Raw genomic sequence first — 20,651 nt, 5'->3', positions numbered from 1 at the left:
AATCGAGCATAGCAATTAAGATTAAGGCGAGTGCTTATGTCAATGTCGAGTTAGTCTTGCTGTGTAGAGCAAAACATATAACATCGGCAATGACACCCATTTATAATAATTCTTTCGTGAAAGTTGGTGTAAAGAATTGTTAATAATAACGGAAAAACAGATGTGAAAAAAGCGAAGGAGCAAATAGCCGAAGTGATAAGACTGACCACAGTAAAGGGTGAGTAAGAAATCGTATATGATAAAAGGCTCAAGCATTATTCATACACAAATATTGTTCAATTTAAATTAAACCTTGCATTAAATCCGATCAAATCCAGATTCGAGAATTTGCAGATAAAATAGATTTTTGCTGTTGATTTTCCCCGATTCATTACAAAAGTATCTCAAATGAACCCCGTTGGGAAGATTTCTGAATATTGTGTTGTTGCCCGCGCGTTATGCCACAAACCGATAACACCTATCGGTTGCCACCTTGATTTATCGATGTGACACTTGTTCTTTCTTAAAAATGAGCTACTTTCTCTTAAAATTGAGTCGCGCTGCTTTAGGCTTTTTATTTACCTTTTATTTACAATCGTTGGTTTAAGTAATGAGCGAGGCACCACCTTCAGGACATGTCGAGGATTTAGCCAAGCGTCCACAATTCGGCACCCGGCTGCTTCAGGAGATAGATGATGTTTATAAGCATAATGCTTGGTAAATATGCAACATCCACTTGTGCTTGCACGTGGATGAGTTCGATTTGGCGGCGTTGCTGGGCCAGCGGCAACAAAACTTATGAACACACCCGCAAGCGAAAGAAGCCAGGTGGTGGTGGTGATCGCATATTGACCAATGTGGGCGATGTGTTCGAGTTTAATGCCTGGTACTGAATTTCGTTGTTAAGTTATACAATACAGTGATATCCAAATTTCACTATACAGGGACCACGTGGAATGGAATGCCGAGCAGGAGGAAGCAGCCCAAAAGGCAGTAGCCCAGAATTCGGGTACCAAAATGAGCGAGGAACAAAAGGAACGTTTTCAAACGGGGGCTGCTCAATTCTGGGATTCCTTCTATGGCATACATGATAACCGCTTTTTTAAAGATCGTCACTGGCTGTTCACTGAATTCCCAGAGCTTGCACCGATTAATACGCAACAAACTGAATCGGCCAATGTGGAGCAACAAGAACAACCGCGCAGCATTTTTGAATTGGGATGTGGAGTGGGCAACACCATTATGCCACTTATACAGTACTGTAACGAGAGTAAACTGAAAGTATATGGATGTGATTTCTCCAGCAGGGCCATCGAGATATTGCAACGTCAGCAGCAATACATCGACGATAAACGTTGCGAGGTGTTTGTAATGGATGCTACGCTGGAGCGATGGAAAGTGCCGTTCGAGGAGAATTCACAGGACATTATTGTAATGATATTTGTACTATCGGCCATTGAGCCCCTGAAAATGCAGCAGGTAATAGACAATTGCTACCGATACCTTAAACCAGGAGGACTGCTCTTGTTTCGCGATTATGGCCGCTATGATTTGGCACAATTGCGGTTCAAAAATGGCAAATGCTTGGAGGACAATTTTTATGTCAGAGGTGATGGCACCATGGTATATTTTTTCACCGAACAGGAGCTGAGAGAAATGCTAACAAAGGCGGGGTTGCAAGAGGAACAGCTCATTGTGGACCGACGACTGCAAGTTAATCGGGGACGTTGCTTAAAAATGTATCGTGTGTGGATACAAACAAAATTCCGTAAACCCCTGTAGATAGTTTGTCTTGCTTGACATACAATAAACATATGTCTTTTTTATATTTGTACTCGCTGTTTTGCTTCGTTATCAAAGATTGAAAGCTTCTCGTCGCTTTGGCACATACTCGCTGATGTCCTCTTTGGCGCAAGCTTTTTCCCCAAATACACATAACAGTTAGAAAAGCTGAAGTTTTCGCAGTTGGCTAAAAAACGTCGTAAGTGAAAATTTTTTCTTCAGCTGCGAAAAAGTATTTATTTAATTTATTTATATATATATTTTAACATTACAAAAAGGAAAAACAATATTCTAATAAACTGTAAAATTAGTTTAATCAATTTGCGTTGAATTTACAAGTGTCTAGGCATTGTTTAGCGCGTTGACAATTGTTTAAACGAAAATATACATACATATATGAAGGCATTTGACTAATACTGTGCAATGTGAATTTTTCATTGATTTTTCTTTGCCCATGTCAAGCAAGTGGACATTGTAGAATTTGCAAATGCATTATCTAGATATTTTTCAGTTTTGTTATTAAAGAATAAGGCAAGGAATTTGTCGCTCCTGAGTGTATGCAACAGAAGATTGCATTAGCTCAAAAAAGCCAATCAAGAGAGAGAAAGAGAGTGAGAGAAGAATGTAGTCCTTGTTAATAACATTAAACATAACATTTGCTGATATACTTAAAAATTGAAACTATTTTTAAAACTTCTCCCCACCCCCCTATTACCCTTCCGCTTCCTGTTCATACAGATTCAACACACAACAGAGCCAGAAAATTCCTTTATTGAGTGCTGTGTGCGGTGGTGCAAAAAGGCTGTCGTGGCAAGTGTAACTCCCACATACTCACATATATAGAAACATATACAAATATATATATATATATATTGGCGATTCCTTTGCAACCGCTAAAACCGGAATTCAAGAGGAGTGAAAATTCATTGACGATTGAGGGAGACGGAAAAAGCTCAGGCAGACGCAATAGCGCACGGCAGAACAGATCGAAATAGAGAGAAAGACGAGGACCCACAGAGAGATTGTGAGAGAAAAAGAGAGACAGACAGAGAGAGAGTGAGAGAGAGAGAGAGAAAGAGCGTAACAAAAACAACGAATTCAAGTTCTGCTGCACCCAATCCACCACTACCAACAGTTAGAAACACAACGTTACTACTACCCCCTTGCGCCATCGACAAGTAGCAGCAGTATAGCACGCGCTCAAGCGAAAGACGTTTTGCTGGCCACCAAGTGCATACCAATCTAGATCTGCGGAAACTACGGGCCACATTCACCGTAATCACAATCACTCAGCAGGGACACAGCGAGACGACCGGGTCGAAATTTGTTAACACACAACAGCAGCCACAAAGGCGTCACTACCAACAAGAACAACAACAACAACAACCACAACCAGAAAGAAATGTAAGTGATGGACATCACAACACATTATTGATTTCTCTTCTTTTCTTTGCTTTTCTTTTGCCTTTCTGCCTTTTAAGTTGTATATTTTCATTTGCATTCGTATGACAAACACAATAAGGACATTTTTCTAGCCTTTTTTTCCACATATGTACACACACATACACACACACACACACACACACACACACACGCGCACACACTTACAACAAGCACTTACCAAAACACACAATCTTTTCTTGGGGCAGTTTTAGTTCTATTATTACCTCCATGAATCATTCATGTTTTTATTTGGCTACACCGCATCACATGGCATGGCAAAATGCTGCGTTCTCACATCGTAAAATCAATAATTTTAAATACATACTTGCCAGAAAAGGGTTCCGATGATTCAAATGAAATGCAAACCATTAAATATACATACCTATACGCACACACACACACCCACACAGACACATTAACAAAAATGATTCCTAAAACATTGTATGTTTGATGAATATGCAAGTCTCAAACCCCCTTGCCTCTTTTTAACCATGGTCAAAAGTTGTACCCAATGTAAATTCTCTAGAGGCTCCACTTGACCTGACAACTTTAATGCATCATCCTCTATATATAGTGCTGTCCCACATACATACACGTATCCATGTAGGTACATACATATTTCTATGTTATCAAAAAAAAGAAGAAAATTACAATACATATTAGAATTTGGAATAGCATTGTGAGAGTTCCTTCAGAACGATTCAAAGTGTTTAATGACAAAATTTACTTCAAGTGGACTAAAACCAATTTAACGGCCTACAGAGACAATGGGCAAGAAAGACAAAAACAAGGAACAGTAAGTGGATACTGATGCTGATCTCTAATGCCTTAGTCTGGCTAGTAATCTCTTGACACACACTCCGTTTGCAAATGTTTTCAACTTATTCACACACCAAACAAAAGAAAAAAAAAATATACCTATATATATATATTTAAAAAATAAATAGATTAGTTTTGTGTAATCCAAGACCTTCCTGTATTTAATTTGAGCGCCCTGTTGGAAGTTGATTAGTATTGAGCTGAGTGTTGTTTTTATGGATCCCAACTTATGTATGTCACTAATAATTAATTGTTGTTGTTGTTGTTGCACCACAGGGCGGATGCTGCACCAGCTGGTGATGTCCCACCAAACGCTGGCCCACCAGCCGGCGAGGGTGGTGATGGCGAAATTGTTGGCGGACCACATAATCCGCAGCAAATTGCAGCACAGAAGCGACTGCAACAGACGCAGGCACAAGTGGATGAGGTAGGTTTGATTAATTCCTTCAACTTCAACTATCTATGCATCTACCCAGCTTATCAATCTATCTATCTATCTGTATAGGTCGTCGACATCATGCGCACCAATGTGGAGAAGGTCTTGGAGCGCGATAGCAAGCTCTCCGAATTGGATGATCGTGCCGATGCCTTGCAACAGGGTGCCTCTCAGTTTGAACAGCAGGCGGGCAAGCTAAAACGAAAATTCTGGTTGCAGAATTTGAAGGTCTGAAGCTTAAACCATGAACATTTATCCTCGAATACTCTATATCTATGTCTCTCTCTCTCTCTCTTTCTTTCCATCTCTACATTTCAGATGATGATCATAATGGGTGTAATTGGTCTCGTTATCGTGGGCATTATTGCAAGTAAGTCCATTCGTAACAAAATCCCCAAATATAGAGGCTGTCTTCTACTACTTTTACTATATTTAACTCATAACACGATGATTAAACTACAACACAGACGACCAAAACGTAGAGAATACCAACAACAAAAACAACGAGATAATCCACTCACTATCACTCTCTATATATTTCACTCACTCACAAAGCTCTCTTAGTTCTTCCTTTTCCGAAGTTTCTTTCGTTTTGGTTAGATTTTCTTTGCCCCTCTTCTCCCCCCTTGGGCTATAATTTTCAACTTTTAGCACTGATTTAATTAGACTAAATTGTATTTGATTTCCAATTACATAAATATCTGCACATACCATACACCATATAACTAAATTCTGTTTTTGTTTTTAATTCCATCACTCTGTTTGTTTATTTATTTTTTTTCTCTAGGTAACTTTATGTAGATTGCTAATATCAATAATAATATCAATAAGAATTCTACTTAGTAACTTAGTTACAAAACATGCAATGCAACAATGCATCATCAACCCAACAAAAATCTAAAAAAAGAAACAAAAAAAATAAAAAAAAAAAAAAAAAAAAAAAAAAAGGAATCATATTGAAATTCGACAAACAAAAATATCAATCTCATTAACTGAGTGTAGTAGAGAATAACTCACAGTCCAACTGTTAAACGTTGATGATGATGATCGTTCGCTTATCCAAAGACCAATTCGAATTGTAAATTAAATAAACAACAAACCAAAAACCAAAAAAAAAGGCAAAACTGAACAAAAACATCCAACGAAACGAACGCTCAATCGCATCCAAAATGCATTTAACTGTTAGCCCCATCTCATGAGCTTCAACCAAGCAACCAACCAATCAATCAATCAATCGACCAAAAATACAAGTAAAAACCAAAAGAAAGAATACGTACATATACATATATTGTATAATTTAATATGCAAAGTTCAACATCATCATCATGTGGCACCAGGTTCGGTATTGATTTGATTTTGCAGTCAACTGAAAGTCATGTCGTTCGTTTGTTGTTTTCTTTGATTTACTACTATGTACTACTACTACTACTACTACAACTACTACTACCACTACATACCACGTTGAGTCTTATGTATATCCTGTGTACCTACATACATACATACATATGTATATTCGTACTTTATTCGTATATATACATACATACATACATACATATGTATATGTATTTCATAATTGTGTTAATTGTGTGTGTAAAACTAAGTATATATATGTATATTGTATGTTTGCCCCGTTGTCCATTGCAAACAAAACCGAACCATTAGTACAAGTCCGGCCATACTTCTGCAGTACAAATGTATCTATACAAATAGTGCAAATAGTTACCAATATCTAGTAAAGTTGTAATCCCGTATAATTCGTAGGACCTTAAGTTTAGTTCAGTTTGTGGTTTTTTTCCCTTCTTCTTTGTTTTTCTTTCTTGTGTTTGTGACTTTTTTGACTAGTTTCCATTTAGTTCTAATGTTTCGTACAATCATTTCATCTAACAGGAAATCGCATACTCAATCCCATATAGACACACTCTAAAAACTTATTTCACTCTGGCCCCACCTCCCCCTAGACTCTAGAGTCGAGAGTATTAACCTTAATTCTCTGTAGTTTCTTTTAACTCTTCTTTGTCATCTCTTTTTATATGATTTTGTGATATATTAAAAAAACATATATATATTTGAAATATTGTTTCCTCTTACTTTAACTCCATTTGACACTAAAACCATATTTTTATGACAATTACAGAGAAAGACGAAGAATAAATCAGAAACACCAACAAATACATATATCTATGTTATTTTTTTAATATTTTTTTTTTGTTATAAACTTAACAACAACAATAACAACAGCAACTACAACAAATGATACAGTTTTCTCCCCCCTTCAATGCAAATATTTATTTATAAAATTATGACTTTTTTGAGGTAAAAATGCAAGAGAGATCCTCTCTTCAATTAGTCATGTGTAATGAATTAAGTACATACTAAAACTACTGCTAGGTGCACTGATTAAAACATTGATCTGAAGATCTTTTCAAATACTTTGTTTATTTATATTTTGTTTAATTATCATATTGACAACAACAACAACAATGTCACATATACATTCTACCTAAATACATACATACATACATACATATGTACATACAAGGCATTCTCATGGATCCATTAAATTTTCATATTCAAACAATATCGTTAAACACAAAAAAAAAAAAAAAAAAACCAAACCAAACCCCCCCCACCCAAAAAAAAAAAAAAAAAAAAAAAAAAACATTACTGCATTTCATAAAATTTCTCGTAGAACCTTATATGTCGGATGATGCTCCGCCGCCTTCTCAGGTGGTTCCGACAGCGCACGCATCTGCAAATGAAATAGCTCCACAACAACAACAACAACAACCACAACAACTACAACAACTACAACAACCACAACAACTACAACAAGCACACCATACACAAAAATCTGAACCAACAACACTCGAGAATCCATTGGCTGAGAAATTGACCGACCACATCAACTAATTCAACCAAATCAAATTAATCAATCAACCAATCAACCAATCAATCAATCAATCAATCAATCAACCAATCAACCAGTCAACTAACCAACCAACCAACAACAACAACAGATATATTAGAACTATCGATCAGTATCCAAAATAACATTTTCACACTAAATTTCGAACATTCGACAGTATACGACATAAAAAAAATACCAAAAAATATTCAACACGGTAACCAAGTTGCAATCAAATTTAAACAATTGTCATTAAATATTTACACGTGCGCTTTCTCTATACTCTACTCTACTCTACTCTACTACTCACTTTGCTTGGCATTTTGTGACAAACTATAAATAATTTCCTTTTTTATACTAATTGTTTTGCCTTTTAAGTTTTAGCTGCATGTGGTAAGACGTTTTTTAGTTTTAGTTTTTAGTTGTCAATGGTCGTACGTAAACGTGTAAGTGTGTGCGAGAGTGTATGTGTGTGTGTGTGTGTGCGTGTGTGTGAGCGTGATGTATTTGTATTTAAACTATACTTACAATTAGATACATGTTTTACTTTATGCTTCTATAATTTATTTTCAATGTTGTCAATATAAAATTCGGTACTTACTTATATTCAAATTATTTGGTTTATGATGCACCAAAAATTTACGATAAATACATACGTACTTACTCACTGACTCAACTACTACTTAACTACTTACTGAATTCTAGACTCTCTTTTTGCGGGTTTGGGAGATGGGGGACAGTTTACGAGGATAATTTTGTTTGACAGTCTTTTTTGTTTTGTTTTGTTCATGTAAATAAAATACGACCCATTCTCATATATACATATATGTGTATGTACATATGCATATGCTATATACATACATACATATGTATGTATGTTATGTATATGTGTATCATCATTACTGAGCTTAAACCATTTAAATATATATATATTTGTATATCGATGTAATTGATCAATGCGATCGGTGAACCAATGAACTATTCTATGCTACTTATAACCAATTATGCTAACATTTCCGAAACACAAAACAAACCCTTTCAATCGATTCCCACGTACAGATAAACTAGGACTCATAGGCGGTGAACAGCAGCAGCCACCGTATCCGAATTATCCGCCATATATGCCACCACAACAGCCGCCGCCACAGCAGCAGCCCGTTTCAGCCGGAGGACAATCGTCGCTGGTCGCAGATGATGGCGCAGGAGCAGCAGCAGGAGCAGGATCAGCAAAGCATGGCGGGGCATAAGAAACTATTCGATATTGGTAATTATCTCTAAAGCCAATCGACGCATGTGTGTAGATGACAACAAAGAACAACAAAACAACTCAGTTAAAATAGGAAAATCCTAGAAAAATGCAAAGAACCCCCAAAATATTAATCTATGAGCAGCAGCAGTAAATGGTGGGCAAAAGGTTTTTAAGTAAACAAACAACAAAATTATGTCATTAAAATGAATACTATTTATAATATACGAAAATGAAACTCTTCAAGACGCTCCGGGCAAATAAATGTTGTTGCTAATTTGTTTATGGTTACATTATTTCATGCATTAAATGGTATATACCGTACATTCAAACACATATACATATACATATATCCTTACATATGTATATATTTATATGTGTATATATATGAAAATAAATATGGGAAAACCACTTATACATATATACATACGTATAAATACACATATATATATATATATATATATATATATTGTACCAACTTCTGTGCTGTGCTGGCAACAAGGAGCGCCAGCCTCGAGCCAGGACAACAACGCTTCCTCATGTTTGCAGCTCTTTGAACTCAGTTTCCTTAGCAAAAACAAAAAAAAAAAAAAAAAAAAAAAAATAATAAAAAAAAAACCCCTAAAACGGATTAGATAACTAAAATTTCGGAGCAACAACAATATATGTATGTATTTAACTTTTTCGAGAAAGCGTTGCATAGTAATCCAAAACCAAAAAGAAAAATTTTCAGCTTTTGTTCCTAAGTAAAAGTTATATATACATAAATATATTTCAATTGTATAATCGAGCAAATCCAAAATAAAAAAAAAAACACAAAAAACAAAACACTTTTGTCGGGCAATTTGTTGATCACCCAAAAAGAGGCAAAAAACAAAACCAACTAACAACAGCAACAAACAGACATAAATTAGAAATATGAAATAAAAAAAATATAAAAAATTATTAAAACTGTGTGTGTGCAACAATGAAATATTCAAATGTAGCGAAAACCAAACAAACAATTAAATAAAAAGCTAACATATGAATCTAGTAAAAATATACACAAAAAGAAAAAAAAAACAAAACATTATATGACTTTTTTTGCATTTGCATTTTGTTCATTTTGAAAATATTATTGTTGTTGTGTTACAAAAAAAAAAAAAAAAATTAAAACAAAAAAAAAACGAAAACAACCAACAAATAGAAGGAAAAAACAAACAAACAAACAAAAACAAAAAGTTCAACGATTAAATTAAGCGCTTGACATCATAAATTTGTTGATTATTATAAAAAGAAGCGATTTTAAGTTATTACAAAATGAAAAAAACAAAAAAACGCAACCACAAGTTGAAATATATATATATATATGTATATATATATATATATATATTTTAATGTTATTACATAAACGATATATACATATATATATATATGACTGTATATGTAGGACAGTGACACTTTCGAAATCAACTCCACTCCCCTCCAGTCCCTCACCCAAAACAAAAACATTCTAAAGCATTCCATTTGAAAACTTTTGAATGTCTATCGTAATATTGTGACTATAGAGAAATCAACTACTTTCGAATCATTTAGCACATATTGTACTTAACTTGTTCAACAATTACAGATCAATATACACACACACACACACACACAGAGAAACACACCCCAACCCACACACCCACACCCACACCCACACACATACATACATATGTATTAACAATCAAATGTATTAACAATTAGAAAACAACAAGCGCCTGCCCAAAGTGCTATGCCTAGCTAACAAAATGAGGCACAAACACCAAAACTAACAAAAAACAAAAACAAAATGAAAACAAAACAAACTATAAACGAAAATAACATGATGAATGAACAATTATTAACAACAATATATTCTAACCATAAAACGAAATTCGATGTAAACACAAATTCAGGTGTTTTTAGCCAGATTCGTAGCGTGTACAATATGTCGCCCTTAAAGCTTAAATAAAAAAAAAAAAAAAAAAAAAAAAAAACAAAACTTTATTTCAAGTGTCCATAATACAAAAAGAAAACAAAAACAAAACTCACCCCTCTCACATATTTCACATGCATATAAACATTATAAAATATAACCACAAAGAAAAAAAAAAACAAAACGGAAAATAATATACATATATATATATATAAATATATACATAAATCTCGAAAAAACAAAACAAAAGACGAACAAATCACAAAATATAACAAAATGTTAAATAAATATTTTGTGCGTTTAATTTTTGATTTTACCCAAAGAAAAGATTACACCAACAATTTATAAAATCTAAAAAAAAGAGCGAATTATACCAAAAGAAAATTTCGAAAAAAGGCACAAGTAATAACCAAAAAAAAAAGAAATGAAAAGGCCCAAGCGACAAAAAAAAAAATAAAAAATGGATAAAGATGGGCACGGGAAAAGGCAATAAATGATGATGAAGGCGAGGAATGGGACAAGTGGGAAAACTGAAAATGTTTTACATATGCCCGAAAGGCAGGTAGAAAGCGCAGGCAAGGCGAAACTGTAAGCCAAAACGATACTTAAATGATTATATATATATGTGCATATATATATATATATATACCTAGATATGTGTATATACATATATCTATACATATATATATACATATGTGCAGATGTGTATAGGTATATTGACATGAACCTTATATAAACAATAATAATACTAATTAATTTAATGATTAATAGCACCCAGAAAATACATAATTATTTAAATAAATATACCAAAAAAAAAAAAAAAAAAAACCGAAAAAACATTATCTAATTGTGTTTACAACTTCTGGTTTCGAAAGGCTTTCGTCATCGCATTTTGGGCCAGTTTTATTTGTAGGGCTTCAATAGAATTTCCAATTTCCTTTTTGGAAATTGATGTCTTTGCAAAATGTTTGTATAATTTTTATATTCTATTGATCCGCTTACCACTGCTTAAAACATTTGGCATCAATAATCACAAATGGGTTTGAATTGCATTTGCTGTGCTAGTTCAATTAGTGTTAATAAAAATCTTCATTAAGCTCTTCGTGCATTTATTAATAAGACAATCAAGATAAATAGCTTTTACGTGTCGAGAGCAGATCAGTCTCCACCTCCACACCTACACTCACGCACACACACACGCACGGATTTTCATGTAACTATCAAATTAAGTGGAAAAGCGTTTCTATGTTGCCATAGACTGGCAGGGCCTAAAAATAGACGGCAGAAATGGAAAGAGAAAAAACATAGCATACAACTTGGCGTTATAATTTTATTTCCGACCAAATGTACACACATGGAAGGCATGACAGGACAAAGTTTTGCTAACTAAATTACGCACTTTACCGACACCTTTTCCAATTCTACGTGGGTGCATGCATAAATAACAATTGCCCCTTGTCTGGGGCGCTTACTTTCAACCTATTTAAAGCAGTGTCCGCATTAGGATCAGGATGGGAGCACACAAACGGAGGTGGCAACGGCGACGTTGCTTGTTTACTCAGACTTGCCGCATCTGATTAAAATCTATTGACAATGCAGGCGACAAGAAAAGGCGTAGCACTATCTCACCGGCACACACAAATGCTAGCAAGGAACTCCTTTGCTTTCACCTCCATTTCACTCCCCATCCCATTCTCTAAGTTGTGCCACTTAATGAAGCAGCCATCCTTTAGCCTCATTTTTGTTTTATTGAGGTGCGGATGGAGAGGACGCAGAGCAAACAAAAACAGCTGCACCTGTAAAGAGATATTTGCATTTTCCTTAGCATTTTCATAGGTTATTTTTATTATTATTAACACCATTGTGGCCAAGGACATGCGCAGACATCAACCACCAACCAACCCAAAAACACCTTCCACAGCCTCCCCAAGGCCCTTGCCAAGTAACATTGCAGATTCCATCTCCATCTCAATAGCCTCCCAAAAAGGCCAAAAGGTATTGAGCATTGGGCACTGGAACTGAGACTGAGAATGAGATTGCCACTGGCGTTAGGTATAAATAAAGCGGAACTTCTGCGCACAGGCTTAGTTGGTGGACCGTGTTGCTCCGCTCGCGTGGCCTAGCCCTGTTTCCGTTTCTCCGACAAGTTCCCCATAGAAGAAACAAGCATCAAACAACAAATTGCAAACAAACCAGTAAATAAACAAACAAAAATACACAAATTGCGGCCATACACCTTTACCACACACACAGACACACACACAGGTGGGTGATACAAAGTTTTAAATGTTTGTTCATTGATACCTAATTAAAGTTAAGTATTTAAGTACGTATGCATATTTTATCTCGAAGCTCAGATATATCTTTAATTATTCAGTTAACAAGCCACTTGGTTAGCCTTATAGTTGAAAGGATCTATATCAAAAGGATACAAGTTCGTATAGTGTGATTTAAGAGCTAGTTATCGAAAATACACAGTTGGATAGAAGGTATTCTACTCTATTCCACAAACATACAATCAAGACTATGTGGTTTCCGTTTCAAAGCATTTGGATATATTTGAGCTGCGAATTCGAAAACTTATTCTCTCGAGATGTTTCTCTATATTAGTTTTCCATTCAAAAAGTCTTAAAGACATAATACATCGAAATTTGAAAAGTGTCATTCTGAAATAGTCAGAAGACGCTCAACTTTTAGAAATGATCTGAAATGTATGTTACACATATATTAGCTTATAATTTTCTTCTCTTCTCGTTCTTGGATACAAAAATTTGACCAAACTCCTTTTTGTTTGGAAAATTTCCTGATATATAGAAAAACTTGGATGTTTTTCTATTTAAAATTAAAACTTAAGAAAGACGTTTAATAACTTAATTTAGATTTGGATTATAATATTAACTTACTATCAAGATTTGGATACTTGAGTAATGATATAAACGATAGAAGATGTTTTATCTTTATAAAAGTCTTAAAATTAACGAAAAAAAAAAAACCAAATTCATATGATTTGAATCCATAAAGTTAGTTATAAATATGTCTTGATTATCTCTACATTGGAATAGATTTGCGCAGAAATGTATCTGCGATCATTATTTTGTACAATTGTTATATTGGTATTAATGGATCCAATCTTCCAACCTAAGCCAATTCATATGTAAAAGAAACTAGTTGATGAAAAAGAATACTTTAGGAAGTTGTCTTAATTGTAATTAAAGTCAACGTAACGAGAGTAAAAACCCATAACAAATAAACTTCTAGAGTATTAAGGATAAACTTCTATAAGTAGGTATTGTGTGTGGAAATCTGAAATCATAGATATCCACTTGTAAGATTTCACTATACATATATGGGCTATAACCAAAAGATCAGGCATGCCACTCATTTTGTTTCATTCTTTTGTATATTCAACAACTGGCGACAAATTCACAATTTAATGTAACCTAGAACACATTGTGGTCATCGATTAAAGTTAAAATTGTCTAAATTAAAGAATAAATATATATATATATTTATACTTTTTGGCGAATAATGTTCTTTGAGTCGTGGTTTGCTCATGTCAAGGTCGAAAGAATTGAATTCGGGTGCTAAATTTTGTGCTTTTATCGATAAGAACGAGAAGAAGTGGACGAAACTGGAACAGTGGCAAGAAATAGTGGTTAATAATAACAGCGAGAACAATAAGCAGCAGCAGAAGCGAGTAACGAGTTACGTGTATCGTGTGACGAGTAACAAAACAACCCTAAAGAACTCTCTCTTTCTCTCTCCCCTAGTTGCATTCGCAGCTTTCACAGGGGTTGATTGCGTCTGGTGACCAAAATCAGTTGACTTGAAAACTTCGAAGCGTTCGGTTGCAGTCCTCAGTCGCGTTTCTTTTCCATCAATTCCAGTTTCAGCAAAATTCTCACGCACACCGCACACACACACACACACACATACACCAATCCACAAATACACCAACAAACATATACAAACAGAGACACAACGAAACAGAGCCAGACAGAACCACCGACTTTTTGCTCATATTTTAACAAAGTTGTTCTCCGCTCTTTTGGGGTGCCTCTTGGGTGCACCAATACAAAGTTACTGTTATTTCGTATTGTTTGGAGCTGTGTGTTGTGGAGCGCGCTGTGTGTATCCACTTTGGCCTACGTGTGTGCCTGTGTGTGCGTGTGCTTTTCCGTTCTCGACGTTCTCCTTCCACACACATAAAAAGGAACCCCACCTCCCCAACACCCCGTTTGCACGAATACATACAATAAAATAAAAAACACACACAAATACATACATACGTTCACGTCTGGGAAACAACTAACTAACTAACTAACCAACCAACCAACAACAACAAGAGCAACAAACAAACCAAGATGGCCGAAAATTGTCCCAAATGCAAGAAGCAAATCAACTCGAAAGAGGCTGGATTCATAATATGCAATTCGGATGACTGCCGTAAGAAATACCACCGCACGTGCGTCAACATTGACGATGCCGTCTACGATGTAATCCAAAAGAATCCAATGATTTCATTCAACTGTGATGAGTGCAAAAATCAATCGCCCAAGGCATTGGCCCGCATCGAGGAGAAGGTGAACAAGGTGTGCAACGGCGTCAACCAGATACAGGGACGGATGTATCAGCAATATTTCCAGTTTGGCAATCAGCCGGCTAATAATCTGGACGGGAAGAAGCATCCACAGCAGAATAACTTAATTGTGGTGGGCAACAATTGCAATTCGGATCGATTGCAGGTCGTCTGCGACTACGGACGCTGGGTTCAGGTGGGCAAATTTGCCACCAACACTAGCGAGGAGGATGTCATCGATCATTTGGCCGAAGAGCTAAAGATCAATAAGAATCTAGTCAAATGCACCAAGCTGGTGAAGAATGATGCCAATCTATCGCAGTTGTCTTACTGCAAATTTAAGATTTCCATACCGGATTATCGTTTCAACGAGCTCTTCAATGAGGCAATTTGGCCCAGTGGTGTTATGGTTAGTCCCTTTACACCACGTTCTCAGCTGAATCAGAATCGCATATAAAGGGAGAGAGAGCCGGCAAGCAGTGAGAGGGTGAAACAGTGAGCAGACTCGGCGAGAATCCACAAACCGAGAGACGGCGCAGCTGCACATTAAACAGGAGACCACCACAAAGAGAGAAAGAGAGAGAGAGAGAGTGAGAGAGAGAAAGAGAATGAGAGAGCGCCAAAGATAGAGGGTGGCTTGCCGGTTGGTTATCACGCTCATTGCGGGGGGTGATGATGATAATGATGGTGATGGCGATGATGATGTTACTTATGAAGTGTGTGCTCCCATTGTATGCAGTTTTTTTCTTCCTTTTTTTTTTTTTTTTTTTTTCTTTTACACTTGAAAACTTTGTCAAAAACTTTCTCAAAGCTTACCACATAGACAGAATCATAAAATATGGATTGAATTAAAATTCAAAAATGCATTTTAAAATATTTTAGCGTTGAGTAAAAAGAACAAACCAAACAAAACCAAAAACCAAAAACCAAATGAACCGAATGAACAGAATTTTAAATGCAAAACCAAAAGGCAAAGCAAATACATATATGTATATCTAAATCTATTAGACATTAAAATATTGTCTTGTACTAAAATGAAAAATGTAATCAAGATGCTACTCCAAAACGATGACTAACTCGATTATAAGTATTGGATGAATATATTCATTTGCAATGTGCATTGTTTGGTACTGAAGACTAAAAACCAAAAAGAAAAATTCCATTTTCCCGAAAACATTTAAATATTGTAAACTTTAAAAGATTTTGTATACCAAATTCTTGTTCCTCCCCTTCCCCCCACAAACCCAACCCGCTTCTCCCTCAACCCGCTTCTCGAAATTCGAGTATTCTATATAGATTTATAGATATACGAAATATGACAAGCGAAAATAAAAACCAAAAAACCAAAAAATACTAAAACCAAGATCCAAGTACTTAACCGTAAATACTTACTATGTAGCAAAACCAAAAGAAAAAAAAAAAAAAAAAAATATATATATATATATTCAAACTATTTCAGCAAAAAATATTGTATTCGTATATATTGTACTATGTAGTTTGATGCATTTTCAAAGCTTGTTCCAAAGAAGAAAACAAAATACGAAAAATGAAAAAAAATGTTTAGAAATTTTTGTCAACTAATTGTCGAATGGAAACTTACTTATCGAATTATTCGAATTCAAGCAGATTGGAATAATATGATGTTTATGTATTTGCGTATTTCCAAAATAAATTCGGTGCTCCGAAGTTTATATATCCTTGCAGTTTTGTCGTCAATCCTAAAACCTCCCAGGACCCATCTCTGACGGAATACCAATAAGAAATTCATAAGCCCAATCACTTCCAAGGCAAATAACATATTCGCTTTTCACTTGGCACTTTCAAATCGTTGAGACCTTTCTTCTGGCACAATTATCCAATGAAAGTGAGGAAATTTTACTGTTTTTGGGGTTGTAGTGCTATCAAATGATATGGTATTACATACATATAGAAAGCAGATTGTCGCATTGTTGATTTCTGATTTCAAGTATTTGCACACTTTATGTGGGTGTGTGCATTCGAGACTCGTCCAACTCACCATCCCCCTGCAAGGGTATAATATATGTATGTATATTACAGAAATTGAACCATTAGTGGTCTATAAAGAATAAGTCCCGAATAATGTCCTTACACATGGATTGTTTTTGGGTTGATTTTTAAACGAGAATTCGTAAACGAAGCTGGGCAAATTTGTTGCAATAAGAAAGAGAAAGCACTCCAGAACAGTGTAGAAATAAATCTATATATAAATATATATTTCAAACTTAATATATTTTTTTTACGCGAATCTTGTTTCGCTCCCCACACATACACTTACACCCACACAGAGACACACAGGACATATTTCTAGTGGTATTTCGTGTATTTCTCAAGAGATTAAGCGAATTGGCTACATTCATTAAAACACACACACACACACACACCCAAGAGAAAGAATAATAAAGCAGAAAAGTAGATATTTATGCAAATACATATACACAAACAAACACACACACACATATATATATATATATTATATATATTTAGTATACAACAACAATATGCATGCCTGTATTTATGTCGATTTTTTCAATAAATCTTAAAAAAAACCAAAGAGTGAATCGATCCGTTTTAATAAGCCATTACTTTTCAAATATTATTTAAAAGGAGCAGACCTAATGGCCAACTCAAAACGGAAGCAACTAACTAAAACGTCAAGGCTACCACCAAGTCTCGAGCAGGAATCAAAATCAACAGACAATGTCATAGACAATGACAATGCCAGTTTAAAGAATGTTCCTCCAGGTTCAGTTGCAGCTGAGGCACCAGTTTCAACCGCACATCCAACTCCAACTCCAGCTCCATGCCCCACTGCAGCTGGTCACTTTTTTAGGTTGTGCTCTGGGTATGACTTTAGTAACTTCAGCAACTTGGACAATTTCACCAACTGGCTGCAGCGTCCAGTTGATGGAGCCGCTTTGGGAATCTTTCGAATGCTCTATGGCGCTGCCATGCTCATTGACATAGCCGAGGAGCGTGGTGGTGGTCAGTTGGATGTTCGTTATGGTGAACCACAGCATTGCCATTTCCCGCTGTTTAATAGTATAAGTGCCTTGGCCTATCCGTTGATGGGCTGTGTCTATTTATGCATGTGGCTAGGAGCATGGGGCATATTGTTGGGATATCGCTTTCGGCTCAGTTGCCTGTGCTTTATAGTCCCCTATTGGTATATATTTCTGCTGGACAAGCCCACATGGAATAATCACAGCTATCTATTTGGACTTGTTGGAGTGCTACTGCTCTTTACGCAGGCTGAAAGTTATTGGTGGGTTGATTATGGTATCACAGTATGTTATTCTTTTAAAAATCACATTTTATTTGCAGCTCTCTGGATAGATTGTTAAGCCCTCATTCCAGCCATGGGCAGTTGGTACCTTATTGGAACTATTTCCTTATCAAATTTCAATTCTTCCTATTGTATGCGTATGCGGGTCTGAAGAAATTCTCCCCGGAATGGCTTTCCGGCTATGCGATGAGTAGTCTTAGTCAGCATTGGGTGTTTGCTCCATTTCGTCAGGTGTTGGACGCGGAGCTTATTGATTTGTTAATAGTCCATTGGTTTACGGCATTCTTTGATCTCTCGATAGCCTTCTTCATGACTGTAGAGAAGACGCGTCTGCTGGTTACGCCATTCATGATCAGTTTTCATCTAATGAATTCGCGTTTGTTTCACATTGGTAAGCATTTGCATAATAATCTTTTAACCCAAATTTATATATTCTTGTATAAATCTGTTGTAGGCATGTTTCCATGGGTGTGTCTGGCTGAGGTACCATTATTCTTTGGCTTTGACTGGCCTCGCAAAATGTTTAGGAGGCAGAACGCCAAACATGCCTCTGTTGAAGCACCAACAGCCTTCAGCAAACCACGGCTTTTGGCCAAGCTGCGCGCTGTAATCATTTGTGGCTACTGTGGGCTGCAATTATTTTTGCCATACTCGCACTTCATCACCAAGGGATTCAACAATTGGACAAACGGACTGTATGGCTACTCATGGGACATGATGATGCACTCATACGACACTGTACTCACATCCATTAAGGTGGTGGACAATGACAATCAGCGGGTGCACAATCTCAATCCGTATGCCTTTACCGAATACGATCGCTGGACAAAGTATGCGGACATGGCAGTGCAATATGCAAAATGCATTGAGAAGAATATACAAACAGATATGGCCAAACATCATAGCTCAAGTCCATTGATTGGCCAAAACATATCCATTTACTTTGATATATGGTGCTCAATGAACGGCCGATTTCAGCAACGAACTTTCGATCCACGTGTGGATCTACTAAAGGCTCCATGGTCGCCCTTTGAGCCGACTCCCTGGTCATTGCCATTGCTGACCGAACTGAATCATATGCGACCGAAACTTAGGACTATCACCACTGAGGTGCTGGCATGGAATAACTATTCGGATGTTATATTTGTAGCCGACTTCCCGGGCCTCATGTTGAGCAATTTCATTTCACCCGATCTTAACAACTGCACGCTGACCATACTCGAGGGCAATGTGCGTTACCAGAGCGAGAAGGAGTCAGAGGCCTACTTCCTCACAGCTGGCAAGAGCATAGCTCTTGAAAGTAATGCCACCCACCATGTGACCACTATCGGACACAAGCCGGCATCGTATTTGTATACTTTTGTGAATAAAACAATGCTGGAGCACAGCGATGACCATGCTGATGATGGCACTTCCAAAAGCCGTCCCCTGCTGCCCCTGTGGGATGAGTTCCAACAACGCGTAACCAACTATCAAAACTTTCTAAAACATCTCGGTAATTGTGTACTCTATCTTCTATACGGTGTGCCCATTCCCATGGCCATTCGAGATGTAGAATAGTGCGCAAGAGAATGACGCTGCAAAATACTTGCGTAGGTGATAAAACTGATAATAAATGCACTATATTATGCCACAGGCAGGCATTATTTCACTCTGGGAAATAAATTACAATTATGTATACTTTACACAAGACTCTTTAGTGAGGAGGGGGAAAATCGGCCATCAACAGTATCTGTAGTGTCCTTTAAAAACCAAAGAGGTAAATGTTTACTATTACTACTCGGGCCCAAAACGCGCTTAAACTACATAATTTTGGTATCAAACGAAAGAGAAAAATTCCACGAGCACTACCTCAGGTGCGCCTTGGCGATTTATTTCGTAGTTTTTGAGTAATTAACAAAAGAAAATTAATCTTTTTAGCGGGACTATAGCTAAAAGTAGCTTTTTCCGGCTAAAAAAGGTGTTCAATTTTGAGATGGTGTTGCCGAATGCCGAATTTTGGATACTTGAATACGCGGGCTTTTTGAATCTTTTGTTGGCACTATTCTCAACAAACTTTTGTTTCGTATTGTTGAGTTTTCAATATTTCTTGATTTTATAGAACATATATAGTTTAGAATACTATATTCGGCTGCCAGAGCAGCCGAATATTCCTCGACTTTAGAGTTTATTGTTAGATTAAAATATTTAACTACCAGGGCGGTCAAACAGCGCGCCACATA

The 20,651-nt window shown here is 36.2% G+C and overlaps 4 protein-coding genes across 10 annotated transcripts; all 4 read left to right on the top strand.

The window, feature by feature from the left end:
- Positions 1-536: 536 nt before the first annotated feature.
- Positions 537-1,803, top strand: Mettl2 (methyltransferase-like protein). Of its 2 annotated transcripts, none has more exons than XM_068294933.1 (2): positions 537-696; positions 924-1,803. In XM_068294933.1, the coding sequence occupies exons 1-2, from the start codon at positions 590-592 to the stop codon at positions 1,759-1,761; spliced, it is 945 nt and encodes a 314-aa protein (XP_068151034.1). In that variant the 5' UTR covers positions 537-589; the 3' UTR covers positions 1,762-1,803. The 2 variants fall into 2 exon arrangements, with proteins under 2 accessions (XP_068151034.1, XP_068151026.1); XM_068294925.1 differs by lacking the exon at positions 537-696 and adding an exon at positions 704-865.
- Positions 1,804-1,918: 115 nt separating this feature from the next.
- nSyb (neuronal Synaptobrevin) lies at positions 1,919-11,118 on the top strand. 5 transcript variants are annotated; one of them, XR_011033035.1, is made up of 8 exons: positions 1,919-1,960; positions 2,500-3,165; positions 3,967-4,000; positions 4,300-4,450; positions 4,529-4,687; positions 4,778-4,829; positions 7,149-7,581; positions 8,424-8,549. XR_011033035.1 is itself a non-coding variant. In XM_068294975.1 (7 exons), the coding sequence occupies exons 3-7, from the start codon at positions 3,972-3,974 to the stop codon at positions 6,608-6,610; spliced, it is 408 nt and encodes a 135-aa protein (XP_068151076.1). In that variant the 5' UTR covers positions 1,926-1,960; positions 2,500-3,165; positions 3,938-3,971; the 3' UTR covers positions 6,611-6,713. The 5 variants fall into 5 exon arrangements, 2 of the variants coding, with proteins under 2 accessions (XP_068151076.1, XP_068151068.1); XR_011033034.1 differs by having other exon boundaries at positions 3,938-4,000; XR_011033036.1 differs by lacking the exon at positions 3,967-4,000.
- A 1,527-nt stretch (positions 11,119-12,645) lies between these two features.
- GC (gamma-glutamyl carboxylase) lies at positions 12,646-20,095 on the top strand. 2 transcript variants are annotated; one of them, XM_068292726.1, is made up of 4 exons: positions 12,646-12,811; positions 17,757-18,408; positions 18,468-18,820; positions 18,884-20,095. In XM_068292726.1, exons 2-4 carry the CDS (start codon positions 17,762-17,764, stop codon positions 19,987-19,989), a joined length of 2,106 nt encoding a protein of 701 aa, XP_068148827.1. In that variant the 5' UTR covers positions 12,646-12,811; positions 17,757-17,761; the 3' UTR covers positions 19,990-20,095. The 2 variants fall into 2 exon arrangements, with proteins under 2 accessions (XP_068148827.1, XP_068148820.1); XM_068292719.1 differs by having other exon boundaries at positions 17,751-18,408.
- On the top strand, positions 13,997-16,816 carry LOC137579054 (uncharacterized). Its single transcript, XM_068292738.1, has 2 exons — positions 13,997-14,250; positions 14,317-16,816. The coding sequence occupies exon 2, from the start codon at positions 14,911-14,913 to the stop codon at positions 15,580-15,582; it is 672 nt and encodes a 223-aa protein (XP_068148839.1). The 5' UTR covers positions 13,997-14,250; positions 14,317-14,910; the 3' UTR covers positions 15,583-16,816.
- Positions 20,096-20,651: the final 556 nt, after the last annotated feature.

Source organism: Drosophila tropicalis, unplaced genomic scaffold (assembly GCF_018151085.1).
Source record: "Drosophila tropicalis isolate 14030-0801.00 unplaced genomic scaffold, ASM1815108v1 contig_1190, whole genome shotgun sequence".
NCBI classification, from domain to species: Eukaryota; Metazoa; Arthropoda; class Insecta; order Diptera; family Drosophilidae; genus Drosophila; species Drosophila tropicalis.
The sequence above is the reverse complement of the archived record's forward strand: the minus strand, read 5'-3'. Positions and strand labels throughout refer to the sequence as shown.

Excerpts from the sequence above, each read along its gene's own strand:
- GC (XM_068292726.1), top strand. The coding sequence starts at position 17,762 with ATGGCCAACTCAAAACGGAAGCAACTAACTAAAACGTCAAGGCTACCA. Across the intron at positions 18,409-18,467 it reads ACGCAGGCTGAAAGTTATTG|CTCTCTGGATAGATTGTTAA; the intron begins GTGGGTTGATTA and ends TTTTATTTGCAG. Across the intron at positions 18,821-18,883 it reads TTCGCGTTTGTTTCACATTG|GCATGTTTCCATGGGTGTGT; the intron begins GTAAGCATTTGC and ends AATCTGTTGTAG.
- nSyb (XM_068294967.1), top strand. The coding sequence starts at position 3,972 with ATGGGCAAGAAAGACAAAAACAAGGAACA. Across the intron at positions 4,001-4,299 it reads AAAGACAAAAACAAGGAACA|GGCGGATGCTGCACCAGCTG; the intron begins GTAAGTGGATAC and ends GTTGCACCACAG. Across the intron at positions 4,688-4,777 it reads TCTGGTTGCAGAATTTGAAG|ATGATGATCATAATGGGTGT; the intron begins GTCTGAAGCTTA and ends TCTACATTTCAG.
- Mettl2 (XM_068294925.1), top strand. The coding sequence starts at position 732 with ATGAGTTCGATTTGGCGGCGTTGCTGGGCCAGCGGCAACAAAACTTAT. Across the intron at positions 866-923 it reads GTGTTCGAGTTTAATGCCTG|GGACCACGTGGAATGGAATG; the intron begins GTACTGAATTTC and ends TTCACTATACAG.
- LOC137579054 (XM_068292738.1), top strand. The coding sequence starts at position 14,911 with ATGGCCGAAAATTGTCCCAAATGCAAGAAGCAAATCAACTCGAAAGAG.